At 40.9% G+C, this 27,856-nt stretch overlaps 1 protein-coding gene across 1 annotated transcript in view; it reads right to left on the reverse strand.

The window, feature by feature from the left end:
• The window catches only part of KCND1 (potassium voltage-gated channel subfamily D member 1), a 66,427-nt gene that overhangs the window by 33,847 nt on the left and 4,724 nt on the right, over positions 1-27,856 (reverse strand). The window contains exon 2 of the mRNA XM_075185533.1: positions 23,637-25,186. Coding sequence (XP_075041634.1) covers positions 23,637-24,751 — 1,115 coding nt within the window. The 5' untranslated portion in view covers positions 24,752-25,186. The remainder of the gene's footprint in view (positions 1-23,636; positions 25,187-27,856) is intronic.

The following is a 27,856-nucleotide window of genomic DNA, read 5'->3' on the forward strand; positions in this document are numbered from 1 at the left end:
TAGGACACTATACCTCCAACATGACCTGACCACTGGACATGATCATAATACAATTCTATTAAACTCTATACAGACATAGGACACTTCATCTCCAACATGACATGACCACTGGACATGATCATAATACAATTCTATTACACTGTGTACAGACATAGGACACTACACCCCCAACATGACCTGACCACTGGACATGATCATAATACAATTCTAGTAAACTCTATACAGACATAGGGCAATACACCCCCAACATGACCTGACCACTGGACATGATCATAATACAATTCTATTACACTCTATACAGACATAGGACACTACACCTCCAACATGACCTGACCACTGGACATGATCATAATACAATTCTATTACACTCTATACAGACATAGGACACTACACCCCCAACATGACCTGACCACTGGACATGATCATAATACAATTCTATTACACTCTATACAGACATAGGACACTACACCCCCAACATGACCTGACAACTGGACATGATCATAATACAATTCTATTACACTCTATACAGACATATTACACTACACCCCCAACATGACCTGACCACTGCACATGATCATAATACAATTCTATTACACTATATACAGACATAGGAAACTACAGCGCAACATGACCTGACCACTGGACATGATCATAATACAATTCTATTACACTGTATACAGACATAGGACACTACACCTCCAATATGACCTGACCACTGGACATGATCATAATACAATTCTATTAAACTCTATACAGACATAGGACACTATACCTCCAACATGACCTGACCACTGGACATGATCATAATACAATTCTATTAAACTCTATACAGACATAGGACACTTCATCTCCAACATGACATGACCACTGGACATGATCATAATACAATTCTATTACACTGTGTACAGACATAGGACACTACACCCCCAACATGACCTGACCACTGGACATGATCATAATACAATTCTAGTAAACTCTATACAGACATAGGACACTACACCTCCAACATGACCTGACCACTGGACATGATTATAATACAATTCTATTACACTCTATACAGACATAGGACACTACACCCCCAACATGACCTGACCACTGGACATGATCATAATACAATTCTATTACACTCTATACAGACATAGGACACTACACCCCCAACATGACCTGACAACTGGACATGATCATAATACAATTCTATTACACTCTATACAGACATATTACACTACACCCCCAACATGACCTGACCACTGGACATGATCACATTACAATTCTATTACACTGTATACAGACATATGACACTACACCCAAACATTACCTGACCAGTGGACATGATCATAATACAATTCTATTACACTGTATACAGACATAGGACACTACACCTCCAACATGACCTGACCACTGGACATGATCATAATACAATTCTATTACACTGTATACAGACATAGGACACTACACCTCCAACATGACCTGATCACTGGACATGATCATAATACAATTCTATTACACTCTGTACAGACATAGAACACTACACCCCCAACATGACCTGACCACTGGACATGATCATAATACAATTCTATTACACTCTATACAGACATAGGACACTACACCCCCAACATGACCTGACCACTGGACATGATCATAATACAATTCTATTACACTCTATACAGACATAGGACACTACACCTCCAACATGACCTGACCACTGGACATGATCATAATACAATTCTATTACACTGTATACAGACATCGGACACTACACCCCCAACATGACCTGACCACTGGACATGATCATAATACAATTCTATTACACTCTATACAGACATAGGACACTACACCCCCAACATGACCTGACCACTGGACATGATCATAATACAATTCTATTACACTCTATACAGACATAGGACACTACACCCCCAACATGACCTGACCACTGGACAAGATCATAATAGAATTCTATTACACTGTATACAGACATAGGACATTACACCTCCAACATGACCTGACCACTGGACATGATCATAATACAATTCTATTACACTGTATACAGACATAGGACACTACACCCCCAACATGACCTGACCACTGGACATGATCATAATACAATTCTATTACACTGTATACAGACATCGGACACTACACCCCCAACATGACCTGACCCCTGGACATGATCATAATACAATTCTATTACACTCTATACAGACATAGGACACTACACCCCCAACATGACCTGACCACTGGACAAGATCATAATACAATTCTATTACACTCTATACAGACATAGGACATTACACCTCCAACATGACCTGACCACTGGACATGATCATAATATAATTCTATTACACTGTATACAGACATAGGACACTACACCCCCAACATGACCTGACCACTGGACATGATCATAATACAATTCTATTACACTGTATACAGACATAGGACACTACACCCCCAACATGACCTGACCCCTGGACATGATCATAATACAATTCTATTACACTGTATACAGACATAGGACACTACACCCCCAACATGACCTGACCACTGGACATGATCATAATACAATTCTATTACACTGTATACAGACATAGGACACTACACCTCCAACATGACCTGACCCCTGGACATGGTCATAATACAATTCTATTACACTCTGTACAGACATAGGACACTACATCCCCAACATGACCTGACCACTGGACATGATCATAATACAATTCTATTACACTGTATACAGACATAGGACACTACACCCCCAACATGACCTGACCACTGGACATGATCATAATACAATTCTATTACACTGTATACAGACATAGGACACTACACCCCCAACATGACCTGACCCCTGGACATGATCATAATACAATTCTATTACACTCTATACAGACATAGGACACTACACCCCCAACATGACCTGACCACTGGACATGATCATAATACAATTCTAGTACACTCTATACAGACATAGGACACTACACCCCCAACATGACCTGACCCCTGGAAATGATCATAATACAATTCTATTACACTGTATACAGACATAGGACACTACACCTCCAACATGACCTGACCACTGGACATGATCATAATACAATTCTATTACACTGTATACAGACATAGGACACTACACCCCCAACATGACCTGACCACTGGACATGATCATAATACAATACTATTACAGTCTATACAGACATAGGACACTACACCCCCAACATGACCTGACCACTGGACATGATCATAATACAATTCTATTACACTGTATACAGACACAGGACACTATACCCCCAACATGACCTGACCACTGAACATGATCATAATACAATTCTATTACACTCTATACAGACATAGGACACTACACCCCCAACATGACCTGACCACTGGACATGATCATAATACAATTCTATTACACTGTATACAGACATAGGACACTACACCCCCAACATGACCTGACCACTGGACATGATCATAATACAATTCTATTACACTATATACAGACATAGGAAACTACAGCCCAACATGACCTGACCACTGGACATGATCATAATACAATTCTATTACACTGTATACAGACATAGGACACTACACCTCCAATATGACCTGACCACTGGACATGATCATAATACAATTCTATTAAACTCTATACAGACATAGGACACTATACCTCCAACATGACCTGACCACTGGACATGATCATAATACAATTCTATTAAACTCTATACAGACATAGGACACTTCATCTCCAACATGACATGACCACTGGACATGATCATAATACAATTCTATTACACTGTGTACAGACATAGGACACTACACCCCCAACATGACCTGACCACTGGACATGATCATAATACAATTCTAGTAAACTCTATACAGACATAGGGCAATACACCCCCAACATGACCTGACCACTGGACATGATCATAATACAATTCTATTACACTCTATACAGACATAGGACACTACACCTCCAACATGACCTGACCACTGGACATGATCATAATACAATTCTATTACACTCTATACAGACATAGGACACTACACCCCCAACATGACCTGACCACTGGACATGATCATAATACAATTCTATTACACTCTATACAGACATAGGACACTACACCCCCAACATGACCTGACAACTGGACATGATCATAATACAATTCTATTACACTCTATACAGACATATTACACTACACCCCCAACATGACCTGACCACTGCACATGATCATAATACAATTCTATTACACTATATACAGACATAGGAAACTACAGCGCAACATGACCTGACCACTGGACATGATCATAATACAATTCTATTACACTGTATACAGACATAGGACACTACACCTCCAATATGACCTGACCACTGGACATGATCATAATACAATTCTATTAAACTCTATACAGACATAGGACACTATACCTCCAACATGACCTGACCACTGGACATGATCATAATACAATTCTATTAAACTCTATACAGACATAGGACACTTCATCTCCAACATGACATGACCACTGGACATGATCATAATACAATTCTATTACACTGTGTACAGACATAGGACACTACACCCCCAACATGACCTGACCACTGGACATGATCATAATACAATTCTAGTAAACTCTATACTAGAGATGGGCGGGTCCGGTTCTCCGAGAACCGAACCCACCCGAACTTTGGGTATCCGAGTACCGAGCTGAGCAGCTCGGTACTCTCCCGCCAATTCCGAATCCAAATCGAGGCCGAACGTCATTGTGACGTCGTCGGATCTCGGGACTCGGTTCTCGCGATACTTCAACTTTATAAATACACGCCTCCACAGCAATCCATCGCCATTTGACAGAGGGAGAGAGCAGGGTGTAGTCATAGGCTAATTAGAGCAGGGACAGAGAAAGAATACAATATTGTTCTTGCAATTGCTCTAACCAAAATCGCTAGTGCAGAGAGGAGGATAGAGGTTTATTATTTTTTCTTCATATTTGGCACTCCCCAGCGCTTTTGGGTTGTCCCCCATAATTGTGCATTAATATTTCTGGCTGTCAAAAGTCATATCTGTCAGCAGTATCTACTCAATAAATGTTAGCACTCCTCAGTGTTTTTGGGGTGTCCTCTCTAATTGTGCATTAATATTTCTGGCTGTCAAAAGTCATATCTGTCAGCAGTATCTACTCAATAATTTTAAGCACTCCTCAGTGTTTTTGGGGTGTCCTCTCTAATTGTGCATTAATATTTCTGGCTGTCAAAAGTCATATCTGTCAGCAGTATCTACTCAATAAATTTTAGCACTCCTCTGTGTTTTTGGGGTGTCCTCCCTAATTGTGCATTAATATTTCTGGCTGTCAAAAGTCATATCTGTCAGCAGTATCTACTCAATAAATGTTAGCACTCCTCAGTGTTTTTGGGGTGTCCTCTCTAATTGTGCATTAATATTTCTGGCTGTCAAAAGTCATATCTGTCAGCAGTATCTACTCAATAAATGTTAGCACTCCTCAGTGTTTTTGGGGTGTCCTCTCTAATTGTGCATTAATATTTCTGGCTGTCAAAAGTCATATCTGTCAGCAGTATCTACTCAATAAATGTTAGCACTCCTCAGTGTTTTTGGGGTGTCCTCTCTAATTGTGCATTAATATTTCTGGCTGTCAAAAGTCATATCTGTCAGCAGTATCTACTCAATAATTTTAAGCACTCCTCAGTGTTTTTGGGGTGTCCTCTCTAATTGTGCATTAATATTTCTGGCTGTCAAAAGTCATATCTGTCAGCAGTATCTACTCAATAATTTTAAGCACTCCTCAGTGTTTTTGGGGTGTCCTCTCTAATTGTGCATTAATATTTCTGGCTGTCAAAAGTCATATCTGTCAGCAGTATCTACTCAATAAATTTTAGCACTCCTCTGTGTTTTTGGGGTGTCCTCCCTAATTGTGCATTAATATTTCTGGCTGTCAAAAGTCATATCTGTCAGCAGTATCTACTCAATAAATGTTAGCACTCCTCAGTGTTTTTGGGGTGTCCTCTCTAATTGTGCATTAATATTTCTGGCTGTCAAAAGTCATATCTGTCAGCAGTATCTACTCAATAAATGTTAGCACTCCTCAGTGTTTTTGGGGTGTCCTCTCTAATTGTGCATTAATATTTCTGGCTGTCAAAAGTCATATCTGTCAGCAGTATCTACTCAATAAATGTTAGCACTCCTCAGTGTTTTTGGGGTGTCCTCTCTAATTGTGCATTAATATTTCTGGCTGTCAAAAGTCATATCTGTCAGCAGTATCTACTCAATAATTTTAAGCACTCCTCAGTGTTTTTGGGGTGTCCTCTCTAATTGTGCATTAATATTTCTGGCTGTCAAAAGTCATATCTGTCAGCAGTATCTACTCAATAATTTTAAGCACTCCTCAGTGTTTTTGGGGTGTCCTCTCTAATTGTGCATTAATATTTCTGGCTGTCAAAAGTCATATCTGTCAGCAGTATCTACTCAATAAATGTTAGCACTCCTCAGTGTTTTTGGGGTGTCCTCTCTAATTGTGCATTAATATTTCTGGCTGTCAAAAGTCATATCTGTCAGCAGTATCTACTCAATAATTTTAAGCACTCCTCAGTGTTTTTGGGGTGTCCTCTCTAATTGTGCATTAATATTTCTGGCTGTCAAAAGTCATATCTGTCAGCAGTATCTACTCAATAATTTTAAGCACTCCTCAGTGTTTTTGGGGTGTCCTCTCTAATTGTGCATTAATATTTCTGGCTGTCAAAAGTCATATCTGTCAGCAGTATCTACTCAATAAATTTTAGCACTCCTCAGTGTTTTTGGGGTGTCCTCCCTAATTGTGCATTAATATTTCTGGCTGTCAAAAGTCATATCTGTCAGCAGTATCTACGCAATGGATTCAAAGCAGTCCACATATGATCTAAATGAGCAACCAGGTTCTGTCACCAGTCCTGATGTTAGTGTTCCCAGTACGTCATCTGGCCAAGGCGATGTCAAACAACAGAGTGTTTTCAAATTAGTGCAAAAAACAAAAACCAAAAAAAAATTTACTGTATTGAAGCGAAAACGAAGTGTAACTGAGCAAAAGTTAAGTGACGATAAAAAAAAAATTGCAAGCATGCCATTCTACACACGCAGTGGCAAAGAGAGAATGAGGCCTTCACCTTTGGCTATTAGTGGCAGATCCCAAAAAGTTACCCAGCCTACAATTGGTGCACAACTACTGTTACGCGTCAAAGCTGAGCTGCAAGATACCAGTGAGGCATTACAGGAGAATATTTGCTCTGATTCACAAATGACAACAATCCCTGTGGAGAGTCCATCCAACAGTGGGATGTCTAATCGTGAGCATTCTGCTGATGTGTGCCTTAATAGCCCGAGTGTAGCCGGTGATACCCAAATTGAGGATGCCACTTTGGAATTAGAAGAGGATGAGGGGGAGATTTGTGTAGGCGACGAGGGCGCTAATGAGGATGTTGATGAGGATGAGGTTGTTTGTGTAAGTCCTGCACCAGTGGCAGCAGTTCTGGCACGTGACAAGAAAAAGGCCATTGTCATGCCTGGGCATAAAACAAAAAAATCCACTTCTTATGTGTGGAATTATTTCTACCCAAATCCAGACAACAATTGTATAGCCATTTGTAGTGTATGTGAAGCCACAGTCAGTCGAGGGAGGGACCTTAACCATCTTGGAACCTCGTCTATGTTACGCCATTTAACGAGAGTTCATGGCAAAGTGTTGGGAAAAGCTGAAAGTTCTTCCCAAAAGAATACAAGCACTCCCTCATCAGCTAAGACCCTCCGCTCACCGACATACCGACGGCCACAAAATACACCCACCACACCATCCTCATCAATATCCTCAGTAGCGCTCGGAGTTAGCCCGGCATCCCACTTAAGGCTGGATGACTCCGGCACTATTATTGATTCCTCTGAAGAAAGCGTTAGTCCTGCTGCTGCTGTTGCTGCTGCTGGGGGTGAATCGTCATCCCAGAGGCAGGTGAATAAAATGAGCAGTCCTACATTTCAGCAATTAACTGTGAAACAATCCTTTGCGAGGGGAAGCAAATATGACAGCAGTCACCCAGTCGCCAAGCGAATCACAGACGCCATGGCTGCAATGTTAGTGTTAGATCTGCGTCCAATCTCCACCATAAACGCAGCTGGTTTTTCACAGTTAATTGAGGTTTTGTGTCCGCGTTACAGAATTCCATCGCGACACCATTTCTCCCGTAAAGCTATTCCACAACTATACCAAAAAGTGTGTAAAAATGTAGAGATTGCGCTGAAAAATGCCATTCTGCCCACTGTTCACTTAACCACAGATATGTGGACAAGTGGAAGTGGCCAAACCAAAGACTATATGACTGTGACAGCCCACTGGGTTGGTCATTCACCTTCACCAGCAGGAACAGCAGCAGCATGTACACCACTACGTAACATTTGTCACAGGCAGGCCACTCTTTGTATCACCGGCTTCACTAACAGGCATACGGCTGACAATTTGTTACGCAAACTGAGAGATGTGATTGATGCATGGCTTATACCACTCGGACTCTCCCCAGGGTATGTCATTTCAGATAACGCCAACAATATAGTGCGAGCATTACAGCTGGGTGATTTCCAACATATTCCCTGTTTTGCTCACACCATCAACTTGGTGGTGCAGAGCTTCCTACGAAACAACCGTGAGGTGCAGGAGATGCTTTCGGTGGCCCGTAAAATTTCAGGCCATTTCAGGCATTCAGCCACAGCATGTAGGAGATTACAGCAGCTCCAAGAGCAGTTTAACTTGCCCTGCCACCAACTTAAGCAAGAGGTGGTAACTCGGTGGAATTCCACCCTGTACATGCTTCAGAGGATGGAGGAACAGCGCAAAGCCATCCAAGCATATTGCACAAGTCATGACATTGGGAAAGGAGGGGGGATGTATTTCACTCTTGCACAGTGGGGAATCCTTTCAGTGCTGTGCAAGGTGCTGAAACCATTTGAAGTTGTGACATGTGAGGTCAGTGCAGACTCTGCTAGTTTGAGCCAAGTCATTCCTTTAATTAGACTATTGGAAAAGCAGCTTGAGAAAATGAAGGAGGAGCTGAAAGCAAGCAATTCAGCAAAGTATGTTGGCCTTGTCGATCAAGTACTTAATTCGCTTCACAATGATCCTCGAGTTATTAAGATCTTGAACTCGGATCAGTACGTTTTGGCCACTGTGCTTGATCCAAGGTTTAAAACCTACATTGAGTCTTTACTTGTAAATGAGCGAGATGTGAACTTTTGCAAGGAGCTATTGCTCAGCAAGTTGGCCGCTGAACTGGGCCTCGGCTTGACGACGTGTCCTCCTTCACTTTCTCAAGCTGTTGCTCGTAAAAAATTAAATTTCCAAAAAAGAAGCAGGGAAGACACAGGGGGCAGACGAGAACAATTTAACATCTGGGCTGGTTTGAAGGATTTTTCAAAAAAAAGTGTCACTTTGCCCATAAGTCCATCCAATATGAGTATAAACATGCAAAGGATGGTGGAGGATTACTTTCAAGAGGTAGTTGATATGGAAATGTCAGACAGTCCCTTTCCTTACTGGGAAGAAAAGCAAGCTATTTGGAAACCCATGTACAAACTTGCTTTGCAATACCTAAGCTGCCCACCCTCCAGTGTGTACTCTGAACGAGTGTTCAGCACAGCAGGGAACTTAGTCAGTGATCGCCGTAGAAGGTTACTTCCCAAAAATGTGGAGAAAATGATGTTTATAAAAATGAACTACATCTTCCACGAGGAAGGCCTTCACCATCCAAGACATGCAAGCACTGACTGTTCTCTAATGGCGGATTCAAGCGGCGATGAATTGATAGTCTGTGATGATGACGATAACACTGATGAGGGTGAGGATGAAGCTGAAGATGATGCCGATAACATCTTTTTAAAACTTTCTATGTAAGTGTAGGGTGCAATCTACCCCCAAAGAGGAAAGGGACTTGTGGCATTTCCATATCACATACCATCTTGAAAGGCTGCTGTTAGGGCAATTTATCCTTAAGGGTAGGGTGTCATAGACAGAGTGACCCTAAACTGGCTTTGTCCATTTTTCATAATATTGTACAGTCTATAATGGCTGAATTTTTTGGTATTTTATACAAGTGGAGGGGGGCCTTGAGAGACAGAAACCAAACTGGCTTTTTCCATTTCTTTACATATTTAACTATAAGTGTAGGGTGTAATATACATTCAAAGACGATGGCTGCATTGCCAATATGCATAGATGGAGAGGAAGACAATCTGTTTTGTGTGTAGAATAGGCCTACCAACGAAGAATTAAACTGTTTTTTGGGATGATTTATTACCTCAACAATTAGATTACTTGTCTCTAAAACAGTTGGAGCACTAAATTGGGTTAATTTAGGCCCAAAAACATGGATTTTCCCAAAAAATAGCAAAACAAAACCAAACAAAACCAAAACCAAAACCAAAACACGCAATGGAGGTTTTGCAAAACCAAAACCAAAACCAAAACACGACGGTAATCCAGATCCAAAACCGAATCCAAAACCAAAACACGGGGGTCAGTGACCATCTCTACTCTATACAGACATAGGACACTACACCTCCAACATGACCTGACCACTGGACATGATTATAATACAATTCTATTACACTCTATACAGACATAGGACACTACACCCCCAACATGACCTGACCACTGGACATGATCATAATACAATTCTATTACACTCTATACAGACATAGGACACTACACCCCCAACATGACCTGACAACTGGACATGATCATAATACAATTCTATTACACTCTATACAGACATATTACACTACACCCCCAACATGACCTGACCACTGGACATAATCACATTACAATTCTATTACACTGTATACAGACATATGACACTACACCCAAACATTACCTGACCAGTGGACATGATCATAATACAATTCTATTACACTGTATACAGACATAGGACACTACACCTCCAACATGACCTGACCACTGGACATGATCATAATACAATTCTATTACACTGTATACAGACATAGGACACTACACCTCCAACATGACCTGATCACTGGACATGATCATAATACAATTCTATTACACTCTGTACAGACATAGAACACTACACCCCCAACATGACCTGACCACTGGACATGATCATAATACAATTCTATTACACTATACAGACATAGGACACTACACCCCCAACATGACCTGACCACTGGACATGATCATAATACAATTCTATTACACTCTATACAGACATAGGACACTACACCTCCAACATGACCTGACCACTGGACATGATCATAATACAATTCTATTACACTGTATACAGACATCGGACACTACACCCCCAACATGACCTGACCACTGGACATGATCATAATACAATTCTATTACACTCTATACAGACATAGGACACTACACCCCCAACATGACCTGACCACTGGACATGATCATAATACAATTCTATTACACTCTATACAGACATAGGACACTACACCCCCAACATGACCTGACCACTGGACAAGATCATAATAGAATTCTATTACACTGTATACAGACATAGGACATTACACCTCCAACATGACCTGACCACTGGACATGATCATAATACAATTCTATTACACTGTATACAGACATAGGACACTACACCCCCAACATGACCTGACCACTGGACATGATCATAATACAATTCTATTACACTGTATACAGACATCGGACACTACACCCCCAACATGACCTGACCCCTGGACATGATCATAATACAATTCTATTACACTCTATACAGACATAGGACACTACACCCCCAACATGACCTGACCACTGGACAAGATCATAATACAATTCTATTACACTCTATACAGACATAGGACATTACACCTCCAACATGACCTGACCACTGGACATGATCATAATATAATTCTATTACACTGTATACAGACATAGGACACTACACCCCCAACATGACCTGACCACTGGACATGATCATAATACAATTCTATTACACTGTATACAGACATAGGACACTACACCCCCAACATGACCTGACCCCTGGACATGATCATAATACAATTCTATTACACTGTATACAGACATAGGACACTACACCCCCAACATGACCTGACCACTGGACATGATCATAGTACAATTCTATTACACTGTATACAGACATAGGACACTACACCTCCAACATGACCTGACCCCTGGACATGGTCATAATACAATTCTATTACACTCTGTACAGACATAGGACACTACATCCCCAACATGACCTGACCACTGGACATGATCATAATACAATTCTATTACACTGTATACAGACATAGGACACTACACCCCAACATGACCTGACCACTGGACATGATCATAATACAATTCTATTACACTGTATACAGACATAGGACACTACACCCCCAACATGACCTGACCCCTGGACATGATCATAATACAATTCTATTACACTCTATACAGACATAGGACACTACACCCCCAACATGACCTGACCACTGGACATGATCATAATACAATTTTACTAAATTTTGAATACCATATTTATTAAAAGAAACATGATAAGGTCAGATATGTTGAACTGCATACATCGAATAAATCAAAAAGCAGCTAGAATTAGGCAGTTGGTCAATAATAAAAACACAGCGCATTGCCATAGACACAGATTTCAAGGGACAAATATTCAAGGCCCAGAACAGTCACTGGGAATCAAGGACAGCTGACAACCATGCTCATGTGAAGCAGATTTACTGTGCCTAATAGGAGCGTCAGTGTATTGATTTATGCAGCTGAGGTATATGAATGGTTCTTTCTTCTCCCTCCTCTCCAAGAATCCATTACTAACTTGGTAATAATCACATCAATGTGCCACTTTCATGCAATACAGGCTGCAAATTAGCACAATTCCTGGATGCTGTAATATAATATTTACAAGGGCTGGAGAATTAAGTGTGCAGAGTAGTGACTTGTCACTAAAGGTACAGACAGTCCAGCAACTGGGGATGGTAACAGGAAGCTTTCAGCAGATGTTAATTTATTCAGGGATTTGTAAAGCATTCCACAAAAGCAGATATAGCGGCTATATCACCATTTACTATAATATGTGTCGGTACTTGTTTGTGGCTGCTCTATGCGATATAGTCCATTAATCAGTCTCTGCCCATCCAAGAGCCAAGTGTGCAAGTAGATTATATTTACAGGAAGTGAATGTATCGCAGGACAAATAAGTCAACTTTAGTATTTGTATTTATAATATGCAGATTGTTCATTCACCAATCTCTCTAATGATCTGCATGCTCAGGAGTTTGTATGTTCTCCCTGTGTTTGCGTGGGTTTCCTCCGGGTGCTCCGGTTTCCTCCCACACTTCAAAAACATACTAGTAGGTTAATTGGCTGCTATCAGAATTGACCCTAGTCTCTCCTTCTCTGTCTGTCTGTGTCTCCCTCTCTGTCTGTCTGTGTCTCTCCCTCTCTGTCTATCTGTCTGTGTCTCCCTCTCTGTCTGTCTGTGTCTCTCCCTCTTTGTCTCTGTGTCTGTGTGTGTCTATATTAGGGAATTTAGACTGTAAGCTCCAATGGGGCAGGGACTGATGTGAGTGAGTTCTCTGTACAGCACTGCGGAATCAGTGGCGCTATATAAATAAATGATGATGATGATGATCTCGCTGTTTGGTAGCGGCTGTCTAGCTTGGGGGTCCATGGAGATCCCACTACATGAATCTCTGCTAAATGACAGGCTGCCAAAACGACTCTGCGCCAAGCACAACCTGCTCGCAGCGCCATATGATCCATTATCCGGTCCCAAATATTTATTCTTGTTAAGTTACTTTATAAATATCTGCAGATCTTAAAGGAGCGAAATTTGGCAGATATCTTTTCAAAGGTATTTCGTGTCTGACCTTATATTATTATTTTTATTTTTTTATTTTAGAGGAAGTAAAAAAAACAAAAATGAAGAAATGGATCGTCAACAACGAATTGTACAGGTTAGAGTATAACAACAAGAGACCAGGATGCCAGCATGCTAGATGGATCTGTCTCATTGGCAGAGAACGTGATATACATCAGCTAATAGCCTGGCAACAGAGCTGACAATCTGGCAGAGAGAGGGAGGGAAGCGTAGGTGAAAAATGGTCCTTGTCTCTCCCTTTTTTCCCAGCTCAAGAAAACAGTGACTCATTTGGCAGAGCACCAAAGCATTTCTCTTGGGTGTCAAACACTCCGCTATAGTTAAACGTGTCTTATGCAATTTGACCTTGGAGCCGAGCTCAAATTTTGCCCACCAACACCAGTTTACCACCTCCCCATTACGTCCACCTTGCAGATTTGTGCACACAAGGGGTCTCCTTAGAGTTGTATGCATGACTGTATGTAGGAAAAGACGAACACAGCTCTGAAAAAGTAGCATTGTGTCGCAATTATGTGAACACGTCCTAACCCGACCGGCAGCTACAGATGTAAGAGCAGCATGGGAATAGGTATCTTACGGGAATAAAGAGACGTCCAATATGCATACCTTCAGAGAAAAGGAGGTCATTTAAGACTATACTGTGCAACTTTATGCCTGGGTCCCATAACTGCACCAGACCTTGACAAAATACATATAATTGGTATTGACTTTGTAGACGGAACCATCATCATCATCCTTTATTTATATAGCGCCAACATATTCTGTAGCGCTTTACAATTGGGGACAAACAGTAAACTAATAAACAAACTGGGTAAAACAGACAAAGAGGTGAGAAGGCCCTGCTCGCAAGCTTACAATCTATGGGACAATGGGAGTTTGATACATGAGGTTAAGTCTACGTTTTGCATTTCGGCCCAGCCAGGCTGCAAAGGTAAAAGTGACTCATAAGCTAAATGATCCCGTCACACAACAATGTTGGTCAGGGGGTAGTTGTCTTGTGTGAAATTGTGTAACGGGTGGTGATAGGGTAAGGTAGAGAGGTTAAGAGGGTGGTTGAGGAATATTATAAGCTTGTCTGAAGAGGTGGGTTTTCAGAGAACGCTTGAAAGTTTGTAGACCAGAGGAGAGTCTTATTGTGCGAGGGAGAGAATTCCATAGAGTGGGTGCAGCCCGAAAAAAGTCCTGTAACCGGGAATGGGAGGATGTAATGAGGGTGGATAAGAGGCACAGATCTTGTGCAGAACGGAGTTGCCGAGTTGGGCGATATTTTGAGACAAGAGAGGAGATGTATGTTGGTGCAGCTTTGTTGATCGCCTTGTACCATGCATCTTGACAAGTATAAAGTAAATATTTGAAGGACTGGTGAAATGTAACGTTGCACACTGAAGTAAGGGCTTCCAGTTCCACTGCAGAGCTGGTTCACATATGCACCAGATGCGCCAAGAGTGACTGGCGAAGTTTTGTATCCAATGCAGGCAATTGTTTGAAACACATGCAACACCATTCAATTGCATTGCCTGATGGAAGGCTTTGGTGTCGCTACAGAGTGGCGGATGCCAATAGGGGTGGATGGAGCGACTGCCTGGAGCCGAGACCAGTACGGAGGCCCTCGGCAGCAGCCCGCTTCTACCCTAGGGATGGGCAGAGAGGAAAAACGGGGACTCATATACTAATTGGCTCATTAGTAGGCAGGATAACAGGAACCGGTGACTGGACAAATAGCAGAGAGCCTGCGGCTACCTTCACATCCTCACAGCCCCTAACATCTCCGGAGGGGTACTGATATGTGCTTGAAATCCCCGTCTGTAGCCCTGCAAACGACGACCCTGCACATACAATTCTGCTCACACAAGATGTTAATGTGTTCAGATATAACATAAATAATTTACGTTACTAAGATACTAAGAATAATAATAATCTGCTGTGAGTGTAAGGACGTTTGGTTCTTTCAGACCCTCTTTCCCAGGTATATAAAATGCCCTATTTAGACAGCTGAGGGCAGGTAATAAGATGGATATGTTCTGCTATGGTGACATTGCTTAAGTCAGTGCAGCCGTTGTATGTCGTGGACAAAACTCTGAAGGCAAAGCAGGAATGACATGTAGCACCGTGGCTGCAAAGTTATAATTCACAGGAGATTGATGGTATGATAATGGCTTCATGACATCCATATTTGCCAGGTGGGAAAAGGAATGACAGGAAGACATTAAGTGTCCCCTGATAGAGGGGGAGAATGTGATTACTGTGGCTCATTCTGCAAGTTCTGCCGGACAGAATCTCTACGCACAGAATGAATAAGACGGACGGGATTATAATACACTAGGCATTCACCTTTCCTCCTATTACAGGGCTGCTGGCTGATAACTGGAAAGTCATTTAAATATGTGTCAAAGAAAAAGGAGAATTCATACAGAGCAATTTCTGCATAAGGCCCTATCAATATCTCATATTAATCTGTAATTCTCTGTTACCGGAACCAGAGATTACTCTGAGCAGCCAATCACTGCTCTACGTTACTCTACATATATACAGCACAGCCAGACACTGTATACAGTATTACCCCATGTATATACAGCACAGCCAGACACTGTATACAGTATTACATCATGTATATACAGCACAGCCAGACATTCTATACCCTAATACATCATATATATACAGCACAGCCAGACATTCTATACAGTATTACATCATGTATATACAACACAGCCAGACATTGTATACAGTATTACATCATGTATATACAGCACAGCCAGACATTGTATACAGTATTACATCATGTATATACAGCACAGCCAGACATTGTATACAGTATTACCCCATGTATATACAGCACAGCCAGACACTGTATACAGTATTACATCATGTATATACAGCACAGCCAGACATTCTATACCCTAATACATCATATATATACAGCACAGCCAGACATTCTATACAGTATTACATCATGTATATACAGCACAGCCAGACATTGTATACTGTATTACATCATGTATATACAGCACAGCCAGACATTGTATACAGTATTACATCATGTATATACAGCACAGCCAGACATTCTATACACTAATACATCATATATATACAGCACAGCCAGACATTCTATACAGTATTACATCATGTATATACAGCACAGCCAGACATTGTATACAGTATTACATCATGTATATACAGCACAGCCAGACATTGTATACAGTATTACATCATGTATATACAGCACAGCCAGACATTATATACGGTATTACATCATGTATATACAGCACAGCCAGACATTGTATACAGTATTACTCCATGTGTATATACAGCACAGCCAGACATTATATACAGTATTACATCATGTATATACAGGACAGCCAGACATTGTATACAGTATTACATCATGTATATACAGCACAGCCAGACATTATATACAGTATTACATCATGTATATACAGCACAGCCAGCCATTCTATACAGTATTACATCATGTATATACAGCACAGCCAGACATTGTATACAGTATTACTCAATGTGTACACAGCACAGCCAGACATTCTATACAGTATTACATCATGTATATACAGCACAGCCAGACATTGTATACAGTATTACATCATGTATATACAGCACAGCCAGACATTGTATACAGTATTACATCATGTATATACAGCACAGCCAGACATTCTATACTGTATTACATCATGTATATACAGCACAGCCAGACATTCTATACAGTATTACATCATGTATATACAGCACAGCCAGACATTGTATACAGTATTACATCATGTATATACAGCACAGCCAGACATTATATACAGTATTACATCATGTATATACAGCACAGCCAGACATTATATACAGTATTACATCATGTATATACAGCACAGCCAGACATTGTATACAGTGTTACATCATGTATATACAGCACAGCCAGACATTGTATACAGTATTACATCATGTATATACAGCACAGCTAGACATTGTATACAGTATTACATCATGTATATACAGCACAGCCAGACATTCTATACAGTATTACATCATGTATATACAGCACAGCCAGACATTGTATACAGTATTACATCATGTATATACAGCACAGCCAGACATTATATACAGTATTACATCATGTATATACAGCACAGCCAGACATTGTATACAGTATTACATCATGTATATACAGCACAGCCAGACATTCTATACAGTATTACATCATGTATATACAGCACAGCCAGACATTGTATACAGTATTACATCATGTATATACAGCACAGCCAGACATTGTATACAGTATTACATCATGTATATACAGCACAGCCAGACATTGTATACAGTATTACATCATGTATATACAGCACAGCCAGACATTATATACAGTATTACATCATGTATATACAGCACAGCCAGACATTCTATACAGTATTACATCATGTATATACAGCACAGCCAGACATTATATACAGTATTACATCATGTGTATACAGCACAGCCAGACATTGTATACAGTATTACCCCATGTATATACAGCACAGCCAGACATTCTATACAGTATTACATCATGTATATACAGCACAGCCAGACATTGTATACAGTATTACATCATGTATATACAGCACAGCCAGACATTCTATACAGTATTACATCATGTATATACAGCACAGCCAGACATTGTATACAGTATTACATCATGTATATACAGCACAGCCAGACATTATATACAGTATTACATCATGTATATACAGCACAGCCAGACATTATATACAGTATTACATCATGTATATACAGCACAGCCAGACATTCTATACAGTATTACATCATGTATATACAGCACAGCCAGACATTCTATACAGTATTACATCATGTATATACAGCACAGCCAGACATTATATACAGTATTACATCATGTATATACAGCACAGCCAGACATTATATACAGTATTACATCATATATACAGCACAGCCAGACATTATATACAGTATTACATCATGTATATACAGCACAGCCAGACATTCTATACAGTATTACATCATGTATATACAGCACAGCCAGACATTCTATACAGTATTACATCATGTATATACAGCACAGCCAGACATTATATACAGTATTACATCATGTATATACAGCACAGCCAGACATTCTATACAGTATTACATCATGTGTATACAGCACAGCCAGACATTCTATACAGTGTTACATCATGTATATACAGCACAGCCAGACATTGTATACAGTATTACATCATGTATATACAGCACAGCCAGACATTCTATACAGTATTACATCATGTATATACAGCACAGCCAGACATTGTATACAGTATTACATCATGTATATACAGCACAGCCAGACATTGTATACAGTATTACATCATGTATATACAGCACAGCCAGACATTATATACAGTATTACATCATGTATATACAGCACAGCCAGACATTCTATACAGTATTACATCATGTATATACAGCACAGCCAGACATTCTATACAGTATTACATCATGTATATACAGCACAGCCAGACATTCTATACAGTATTACATCATGTATATACAGCACAGCCAGACATTGTATACAGTATTACATCATGCATATACAGCACAGCCAGACATTGTATACAGTATTACATCATGTATATACAGCACAGCCAGACATTGTATACAGTGTTACATCATGTATATACAGCACAGCCAGACATTGTATACAGTGTTACATCATGTATATACAGCACAGCCAGACATTGTATACTGTATTACATCATGTATATACAACACAGTCAGACATTCTATACAGTGTTACATCATGTGTATACAGCACAGCCAGACATTGTATACTGTATTACATCATGTATATACAGCACAGCCAGACATTATATACAGTATTACATCATGTATATACAGCACAGCCAGACATTCTATACACTAATACATCATATATATACAGCACAGCCAGACAGTCTATACAGTATTACATCATGTATATACAGCACAGCCAGACATTCTATACTGTATTACATCATGTATATACAGCACAGCCAGACATTATATACAGTATTACATCATGTGTATACAACACAGCCAGACATTATATACAGTATTACATCATGTGTATACAGCACAGCCAGACATTATATACAGTATTACATCATGTGTATACAGCACAGCCAGACATTGTATACTGTATTACATCATGTGTATACAGCACAGCCAGACATTATATACAGTATTACATCATGTATATACAGCACAGCCAGACATTGTATACTGTATTACATCATGTATATACAGCACAGCCAGACATTATATACAGTATTACATCATGTATATACAGCACAGCCAGACATTGTATACTGTATTACATCATGTATATACAGCACAGCCAGACATTCTATACAGTATTACATCATGTGTATACAGCACAGCCAGACATTCTATACAGTATTACATCATGTGTATACAGCACAGCCAGACATTATATACAGTATTACATCATGTATATACAGCACATCCAGACATTATATACAGTATTACATCATGTATATACAGCACAGCCAGACATTCTATACAGTATTACATCATGTATATACAGCACAGCCAGACATTATATACAGTATTACATCATGTGTATACAGCACAGCCAGACATTGTATACAGTATTACATCATGTATATACAGAACAGCCAGACATTATATACAGTATTACATCATGTTTATATAGCACAGCCAGACATTATATACAGTATTACATCATGTATATACAGCACAGCCAGACATTCTATACAGTATTACATCATGTATATACAGCACAGCCAGACATTGTATACAGTATTACATCATGTGTATACAGCACAGCCAGACATTATATACAGTATTACATCATGTATATACAGCACAGCCAGACATTATATACAGTATTACATCATGTGTATACAGCACAGCCAGACATTATATACAGTATTACATCATGTATATACAGCACAGCCAGACATTCTATACTATATTACCCCATATGTATATACAGCACAGCCAGACATTCTATACAGTATTACATCATGTATATACAGCACAGCCAGACATTATATACAGTATTACATCATGTATATACAGCACAGCCAGACATTGTATACAGTATTACATCATGTATATACAGCACAGACAGACATTATATACAGTATTACATCATGTATATTCAGCACAGCCAGACATTATATACAGTATTACATCATGTATATACAGCACAGCCAGACATTGTATACAGTATTACATCATGTATATACAGCACAGCCAGACATTGTATACAGTATTACATCATGTGTATACAGCACAGCCAGACATTGTATACAGTATTACATCATGTATATACAGCACAGCCAGACATTGTATACAGTATTACATCATGTATATACAGCACAGCCAGACATTGTATACAGTATTACATCATGTATATACAGCACAGCTAGACATTGTATACAGTATTACATCATGTATATACAGCACAGCCAGACATTGTATACAGTATTACATCATGTGTATACAGCACAGCCAGACATTGTATACAGTATTACATCATGTATATACAGCACAGCCAGACATTGTATACAGTATTACATCATGTATATACAGCACAGCCAGACATTGTATACAGTATTACATCATGTATATACAGCACAGCTAGACATTCTATACAGTATTACATCATGTATATACAGCACAGCCAGACATTGTATACAGTATTACTCCATGTATATACAGCACAGCCAGACATTATATACAGTATTACTCCATGTGTATACAGCACAGCCAGACATTATATACAGTATTACTCCATGTGTATACAGCGCAGCCAGACTGGCATGGTGTGATTAATTAATGAACACAAAACGAAAGTAAATTGCTTTTTTTTATTAAAAGCATGTAATTTGGGCATACATACATAATTCCGCATATGCATGTTCGTGTTTATAAAGGGGGGATCTGAAAAAATGTCTCTTGTTGAATACGGGTCTAGGTGCGCTCTGCTCTGACAGACAAGACATACCAGGATACGTCCATAACATATGTGGGACTTAAAGTCACAGGAGAACGCACAGAAAAAATATTATTGTAATGTCATCGCAACAGTGACAGATGATTTTTTCTGGCCTAATTAGCAAAAAAAATCATCCCGGGACAGCTCGTCTGATATGAGGCTTCCACTACTATTACTTTACTTACCTAAAAACTCCTGTTACTATCACAAAGGTGGCATTGCGCAGGCGTGACATAAAGTTGCGTGAAGTAGCTCTGCGCATGCCCCGAAAAAGATATTACGCCAATGAGCGCAATTTTATGTCTAAACACAACTGACACTTACAACTTGAAAATGGGAGCGGGGAAGGGAAGGAGCGTATTAACGTCGGCCGCGTCCTTTCAGAGGTTCCAAAGCAGACTGGTCTGATTCAAGTCCTGTGTTTGTCGTATGTACATTTGTTTTCACTCCTATGTATTTTGCTTGACATGATGACTGACACAGCATAGACGTTGCGTTAAAAGTACACGTGTGTACCACTAGCAATCACAAAACATGTGTATGCAATATATTGAAAAAAAAAGTAAAAATGTTACAATTAAAAATAAATATTTATATAAATGATTATACTGTTAACAGTTGTTGTTTTAAAACTTGATAAAAATAAAACTGCATTCTGATGGAAACTTTTATTGTACTTACGCCCGTGCGTATACTGCAATCTGTTCTGTGTGTCTACATACGGCAAGTGCTGTTTCGGCAGAGCGTAGTTACACCCATTGTGAGATACACTCGGATTTGAATACAGCCGGAAGTACGATCAAGTTGCATGCGCTTTTTAAACACACAACTTATGTGCAAGTAGCGTTTGGGCAGCACAGTGGCTAAGTGGTTAGCACTTCTGCCTCACAGCACTGGGGTTATGAGTTCAATTCCCGACCATGGCCTTATCTGTGTGGAGTTTGTATGTTCTCTCCGTGTTTCCGTGGGTTTCCTCCGGGTGCTCCGGTTTCCTCCCACACTCCAAAAACATACTGGTAGGTTAATTGGCTGCTATCAAAATTGACCCTAGTCTCTCTCTCTCTCTCTCTCTGTTAGGGAGTTTAGACTGTAAGCTCCAATGGGGCAGGGACTGATGTGAGTGAGTTCTCTGTACAGCGCTGCGGAATCAGTGGCGCTATATAAATAAATGGTGATGATGATGAATCAGGCCCTGTGTCTATCATTTCGGAGACCACTGTCATTACTAGAAGTCCCTTAATGTCATTACTACCCCACACTGATGTTCACTGTTAGCAATGCGCTAGAATTGCCAGAGGATGATCTATAACAATACACGTGGCTAGCTTTTATTACCAATGGGGAAGGGTATATTTAATCCTATAATCATCCTGTATCAAAAGTAACATTGCCCATAATTATCTACGGAAAGGGAACAAGTCTCATCCATTTGTGAAAGTCTGCCACATCAAGATATATATCTACATAAATAAGTAAATAATAAAGGTCAGTTAACAAAAAGAAACTCTGTGGAAGGCTTTTGTTGCGCACGTGTTTTGTTATACGGTTGACTTATAATTGTTTTATGAGAAACATCTTTATGGTAGTGCGTGACTCGTCCTAGAATTGTAATAGTAACCATGGTATTTTTTCATGGGGAAATAGGAGATCACATGACTCACTCCCAAGTTGGCATAGTAACAATGATATCCTTCATGTCAAACAAGAGATCACACGACTCACCCTAGTGTTGTCATGGTAACGATGGTGTACCAGAAGGCAGCCGGAATGCTGGTGAACTTTGTCTTGCTCGTTCCTTTCTCCGCATAGAACATGACGGTGGCAAAGATGATGATGGCCATGGTGAGGGAGAAGAGGAGGAAGCCAAGCTCCGAGGCACAACTCTTCAAGGTGTACCCAAGGATCCGCAGTCCCTGGGAGTGTCGGGAGAATTTGAAGATCCGGAAGACACGGAAAACACGTAACGTGACGAAGGCACCACTCACATTCTCGTTGTCTGGCATGACCAGGCCAATGTAGTAGGGCATTATGGCCACAACGTCAATGATGCTCATAACACTACGCATAAACTTACAACGGCTTGGGGCGGCGAATAGCCGCATGAGGTACTCAAAGGTGAATATAAGGACACAGGCTGTATCCATACAGTCAAAGGCTAAGACATACTTTTCCCCACATGGCAGCTCCTTAAGGCGCCCAGCGGGTGGGCGGCAAGGCACTGTCTCCACCACATTGGCTATCACTGACACAGCAATAAAGAAGCCAGTGACGTAGTAGAAGACTAGGGCCATTGTGCTGGTGTGAGGGTTTTCAAAGGCTCTCCACAGTCGCTGACGGAAGGTACTGTCGGGGGGCAGAGGGGCATCGTTAGCAGTTTCGGCTTCGACGTCCTCCGCTAGCCTCTCCAGGTTCTCTTTTTTGCGGTCACGATATTCTTCTAGACAACAATCTCCAATGATCTCAGGTATGATGCCATAGAATGACAACTCTTCGTCGAAGGCCTGGATGCATTCATGGCGAGGGTAATGAAGTTTGCCTGTCCGGTAGAAGTTTAAGATGTGTCTAAACATCTCTGGATCACGGTCAAAAAAATATTCCTGCGTCTCTTGGTTGAAGAAGAATTCTTTCTCTGTGCTGCCTAACAACGTGTCTGGGTACCGGTCCAACGTGTTTCTCCAAGTCTGAAACTTCCTTCCACTTACATTCACCACAAGTATTTCATCATTTCTCTTTCTTTTGTCACTGGGAGGCTTGGGCATCTGCCTCTTTGCCAGAGGAAGCCATCCCACTGCCGCCGCGCGAGCAAAGGGCAGCCACGTAGCCACTCCAGCCGCCATCTTTAAATGGCCGAGTCTTCAGTAGCCACAAGTCCAGTGTTTGGGTCCAGAACGTGACCATGAAAAGGTGGAGCTGACAGAAGAAAACACAGCGGAGTGGTAGAATGGATTTATAATTCCAGTCCAAGAAGCCAAAGAAGTGAATATTCAAAGATGACGCCAAGATGAACAATGGATCCCAGGAAGGTGCTCAGCTCATCAATCCTGTTTGGAGCTCCCAAGTTCAGTAAAACCAGAACAGGGTGGACAACATGCAGTCTACCGGTGCTGTATTATGGACGTAAAAGCCGAACTCCGCAGCTGCAGCGAAGAGAACCATCCTTGAGGTCTACTTGTTGTCTCTATCTCCTTCCAGATTCTCTGCTGCTTGGATTATCTGCCTGCATCCTGTGTTATTCTCCCACACAATCTGTAGTCAGTTTGGCTGACTCTGTTCTGTTGACAAAATTAGAAAATAAGTCAGATAAAAAGATATGCAAAAGCGAGAGTATGCAGCAATATGCGTTTCACATGTGTCCTCATTCTACACAGATTATAGGTCATACGTGTGCGTTATATATCCCCTCCAAGTACATATAGAGCATATAGAGTTTTAAGTGTTTCGACCAATCCATGAAATGGTTATACGTCGGCAATAGCCCCTGTCCGCAGCATGATTTCACTGGCGATGTCTTCCACGTGCGTCGCATATGTAACAAGTACAGCCGCAATACCAGTTCTGGCATTGCCATCCTGTCATTAATGTCATACTTGCCAATCTTTGAATAGTGAATTTCCGGGAGATCCTGGGCAGGTGGCGGGGTGCGGTGAAACACGTCATTTTGGCGCAGGGCCAAAATGACGCGATTCACCACGAATTGTGTCATTTTGGTGAGTAAATTACAGTATGCGGAATACGTGCCTGCTCTCCCGGGAGACCTACCCGGATTTTGGGAGTCTCCCGGACATTCCGGGAGAGTTGGCAAGTATGATTAACGTCGTGGAAAGAAATTAGACCTTAACCCTTACCACACCAGGGCAACTGAATAATGCTCAAACTTAATACACAGACATCAGGACACAGACCTTTCCCCTCCTCCTAATACACAGACATCAGGACACACTGACCTCTCATCTCTTCCTAATACACAGACATCAGGACACAGACCTCTCTACTCCTCCTAATACACACACATCAGGACACACTGACCTCTCACCTCTTCCTAATACACAGATATCAGGACATAGACCTCTCACCTCTTCCTAATACACAGACATCAGGACACAGACCTCTCCCCTCCTCCTAATATACAGACATCAGGACACAGACCTCTCACCTCCTCCTAATGCACAGAAATTAGGACACAGAACACACGATGCATTCTAATACCAGTGGCGCACACAGGGGGGGTTTCTGGGTCTCCAGAAACCCACCCCCCCTCCGCTAAAAAGTGCCCTACTATAGTATTCAGCAGCCGCGGCGCTGTCTAAGAAGCGTCCGTGGCGGTGCTGTATTGTATACACAGCACCGCCGCCGACGATTCTTTGACAGCGCCGCGGCTGCTGTATACTACAGTGCAGGCGAAACGGCGCTGCCGCGCATGCGCGGCAGGTCTCTAGATTATTAATTTTTTACGGGGGTGGAGGAAACCCCCCCTGACAACTCCTCCGTGCGCCCCTGAATACACAGACATTAAGAAACATACTTCTAATTTGCATAATGCCTACATGTTATCCATAGGGTACATAGGAATTTAGGTTAAACATACTCACTAAATTAAATTTATTTTAAACCCCTTAAATCTATGAGTCCTGTTTCCCGTGCAAAACTGAAGTGTGTGAAGAATGTGAGAATACAGCAGAGTATGAACGACTATCTCTCTAAAGATGCCTTGCCCTGTCTGAATAATCCCATTCCATTTCAGCTGCCTAGGATCTGTCATCCCCGGGAAGTGATGTGATCAGGAGATGGACACAAAAGGAGGGACTGTCACTCAAGATACAGAGCGGAGGCTCTGACAATGATTTACTGGCTGTAATAACCGGAGTTCCAGGGAGAACTGTGTATTAGTTTGGAGAAGATAAGAAAGGTTACTGACATGTAATACGGGGGTGCAGAGTGCACACTTACTGTGCGGAGGGGTGCACAGCCAGCTCCACTCTGCAAAAAGAGTTGAGTTACATTACACAGGATCAGTTCTACAACCACCTGGGTCCCATCTACAAATTATGCTGCAGAGAAGAATGCTCTCATTGTGCCACAGACAGATTAATATGAAATAACATCTAGTGCCACATCCAGGGCTCCATTTGCTGCTTGCATTTCATTCTTAAGTTGATGCAAATTTTGCAGGGCCTGAGGCATTTATAAAGTCATCCTGCACCGCCTTAAGGTTCTTAATAGGTTGTTAGCTGCAGACAGATTTCTAGGGGGTATATTTACTAAACTGCAGGTTTGAAAAAGTGGAGATGTTGCCTATAGCAACCAATCAGATTCTAGCTGTTATTTATTTAGTACATTCTACAAAATGACAGCTAGAATCTGATTGGTTGCTATAGGAAACATCTCCGCTTTTTCAAACCCGCAGTTTAGTAAATATACCCCCAAGTCTTTTTAAGTAAATCTAGCCCATAGCTCCTTGTGTTTAATGTAAGGAGTTGGTGGTTATATAATACATGCAGCATTATGGAGGGGAGGGGAAGGAAATACTGCACTGCTAACACCATGTCTTCTTACTTCACAAGAGTCACAACTAGGGCTTCCACCTGGCTGGTCTTTTACTGTCCTGGCCAGTAAAATTGGTCCCAAATTTAATTTACAGTGGAGAAACACATTACAAATAGGCAGGTGGCAATTTGTTTCCAGAAAAGGTGACTGTCTTAGTTACCGGAAAATGATGAATATGCCGGAACAAGTAAATACCTGTGCCATATGGGTTTGGAGTCCTGGACTGAAAGAGTTGGGCGTGGAAATTCCGGATAGAATTCAGGATATCCACAATAACGTGTCTGGCTTTGTCTTGTTATTTTGCAGTTTAGAATGTTCTAATAGAAATAGAATGTTCTAATCAGCATTCTTATACCGCAGCAATCCGCGGAGACCTACTCCCTGAGTATGATCCAAGC

Source organism: Mixophyes fleayi, chromosome 9 (genome assembly GCF_038048845.1).
Source record: "Mixophyes fleayi isolate aMixFle1 chromosome 9, aMixFle1.hap1, whole genome shotgun sequence".
NCBI lineage: Eukaryota > Metazoa > Chordata > Amphibia > Anura > Limnodynastidae > Mixophyes > Mixophyes fleayi.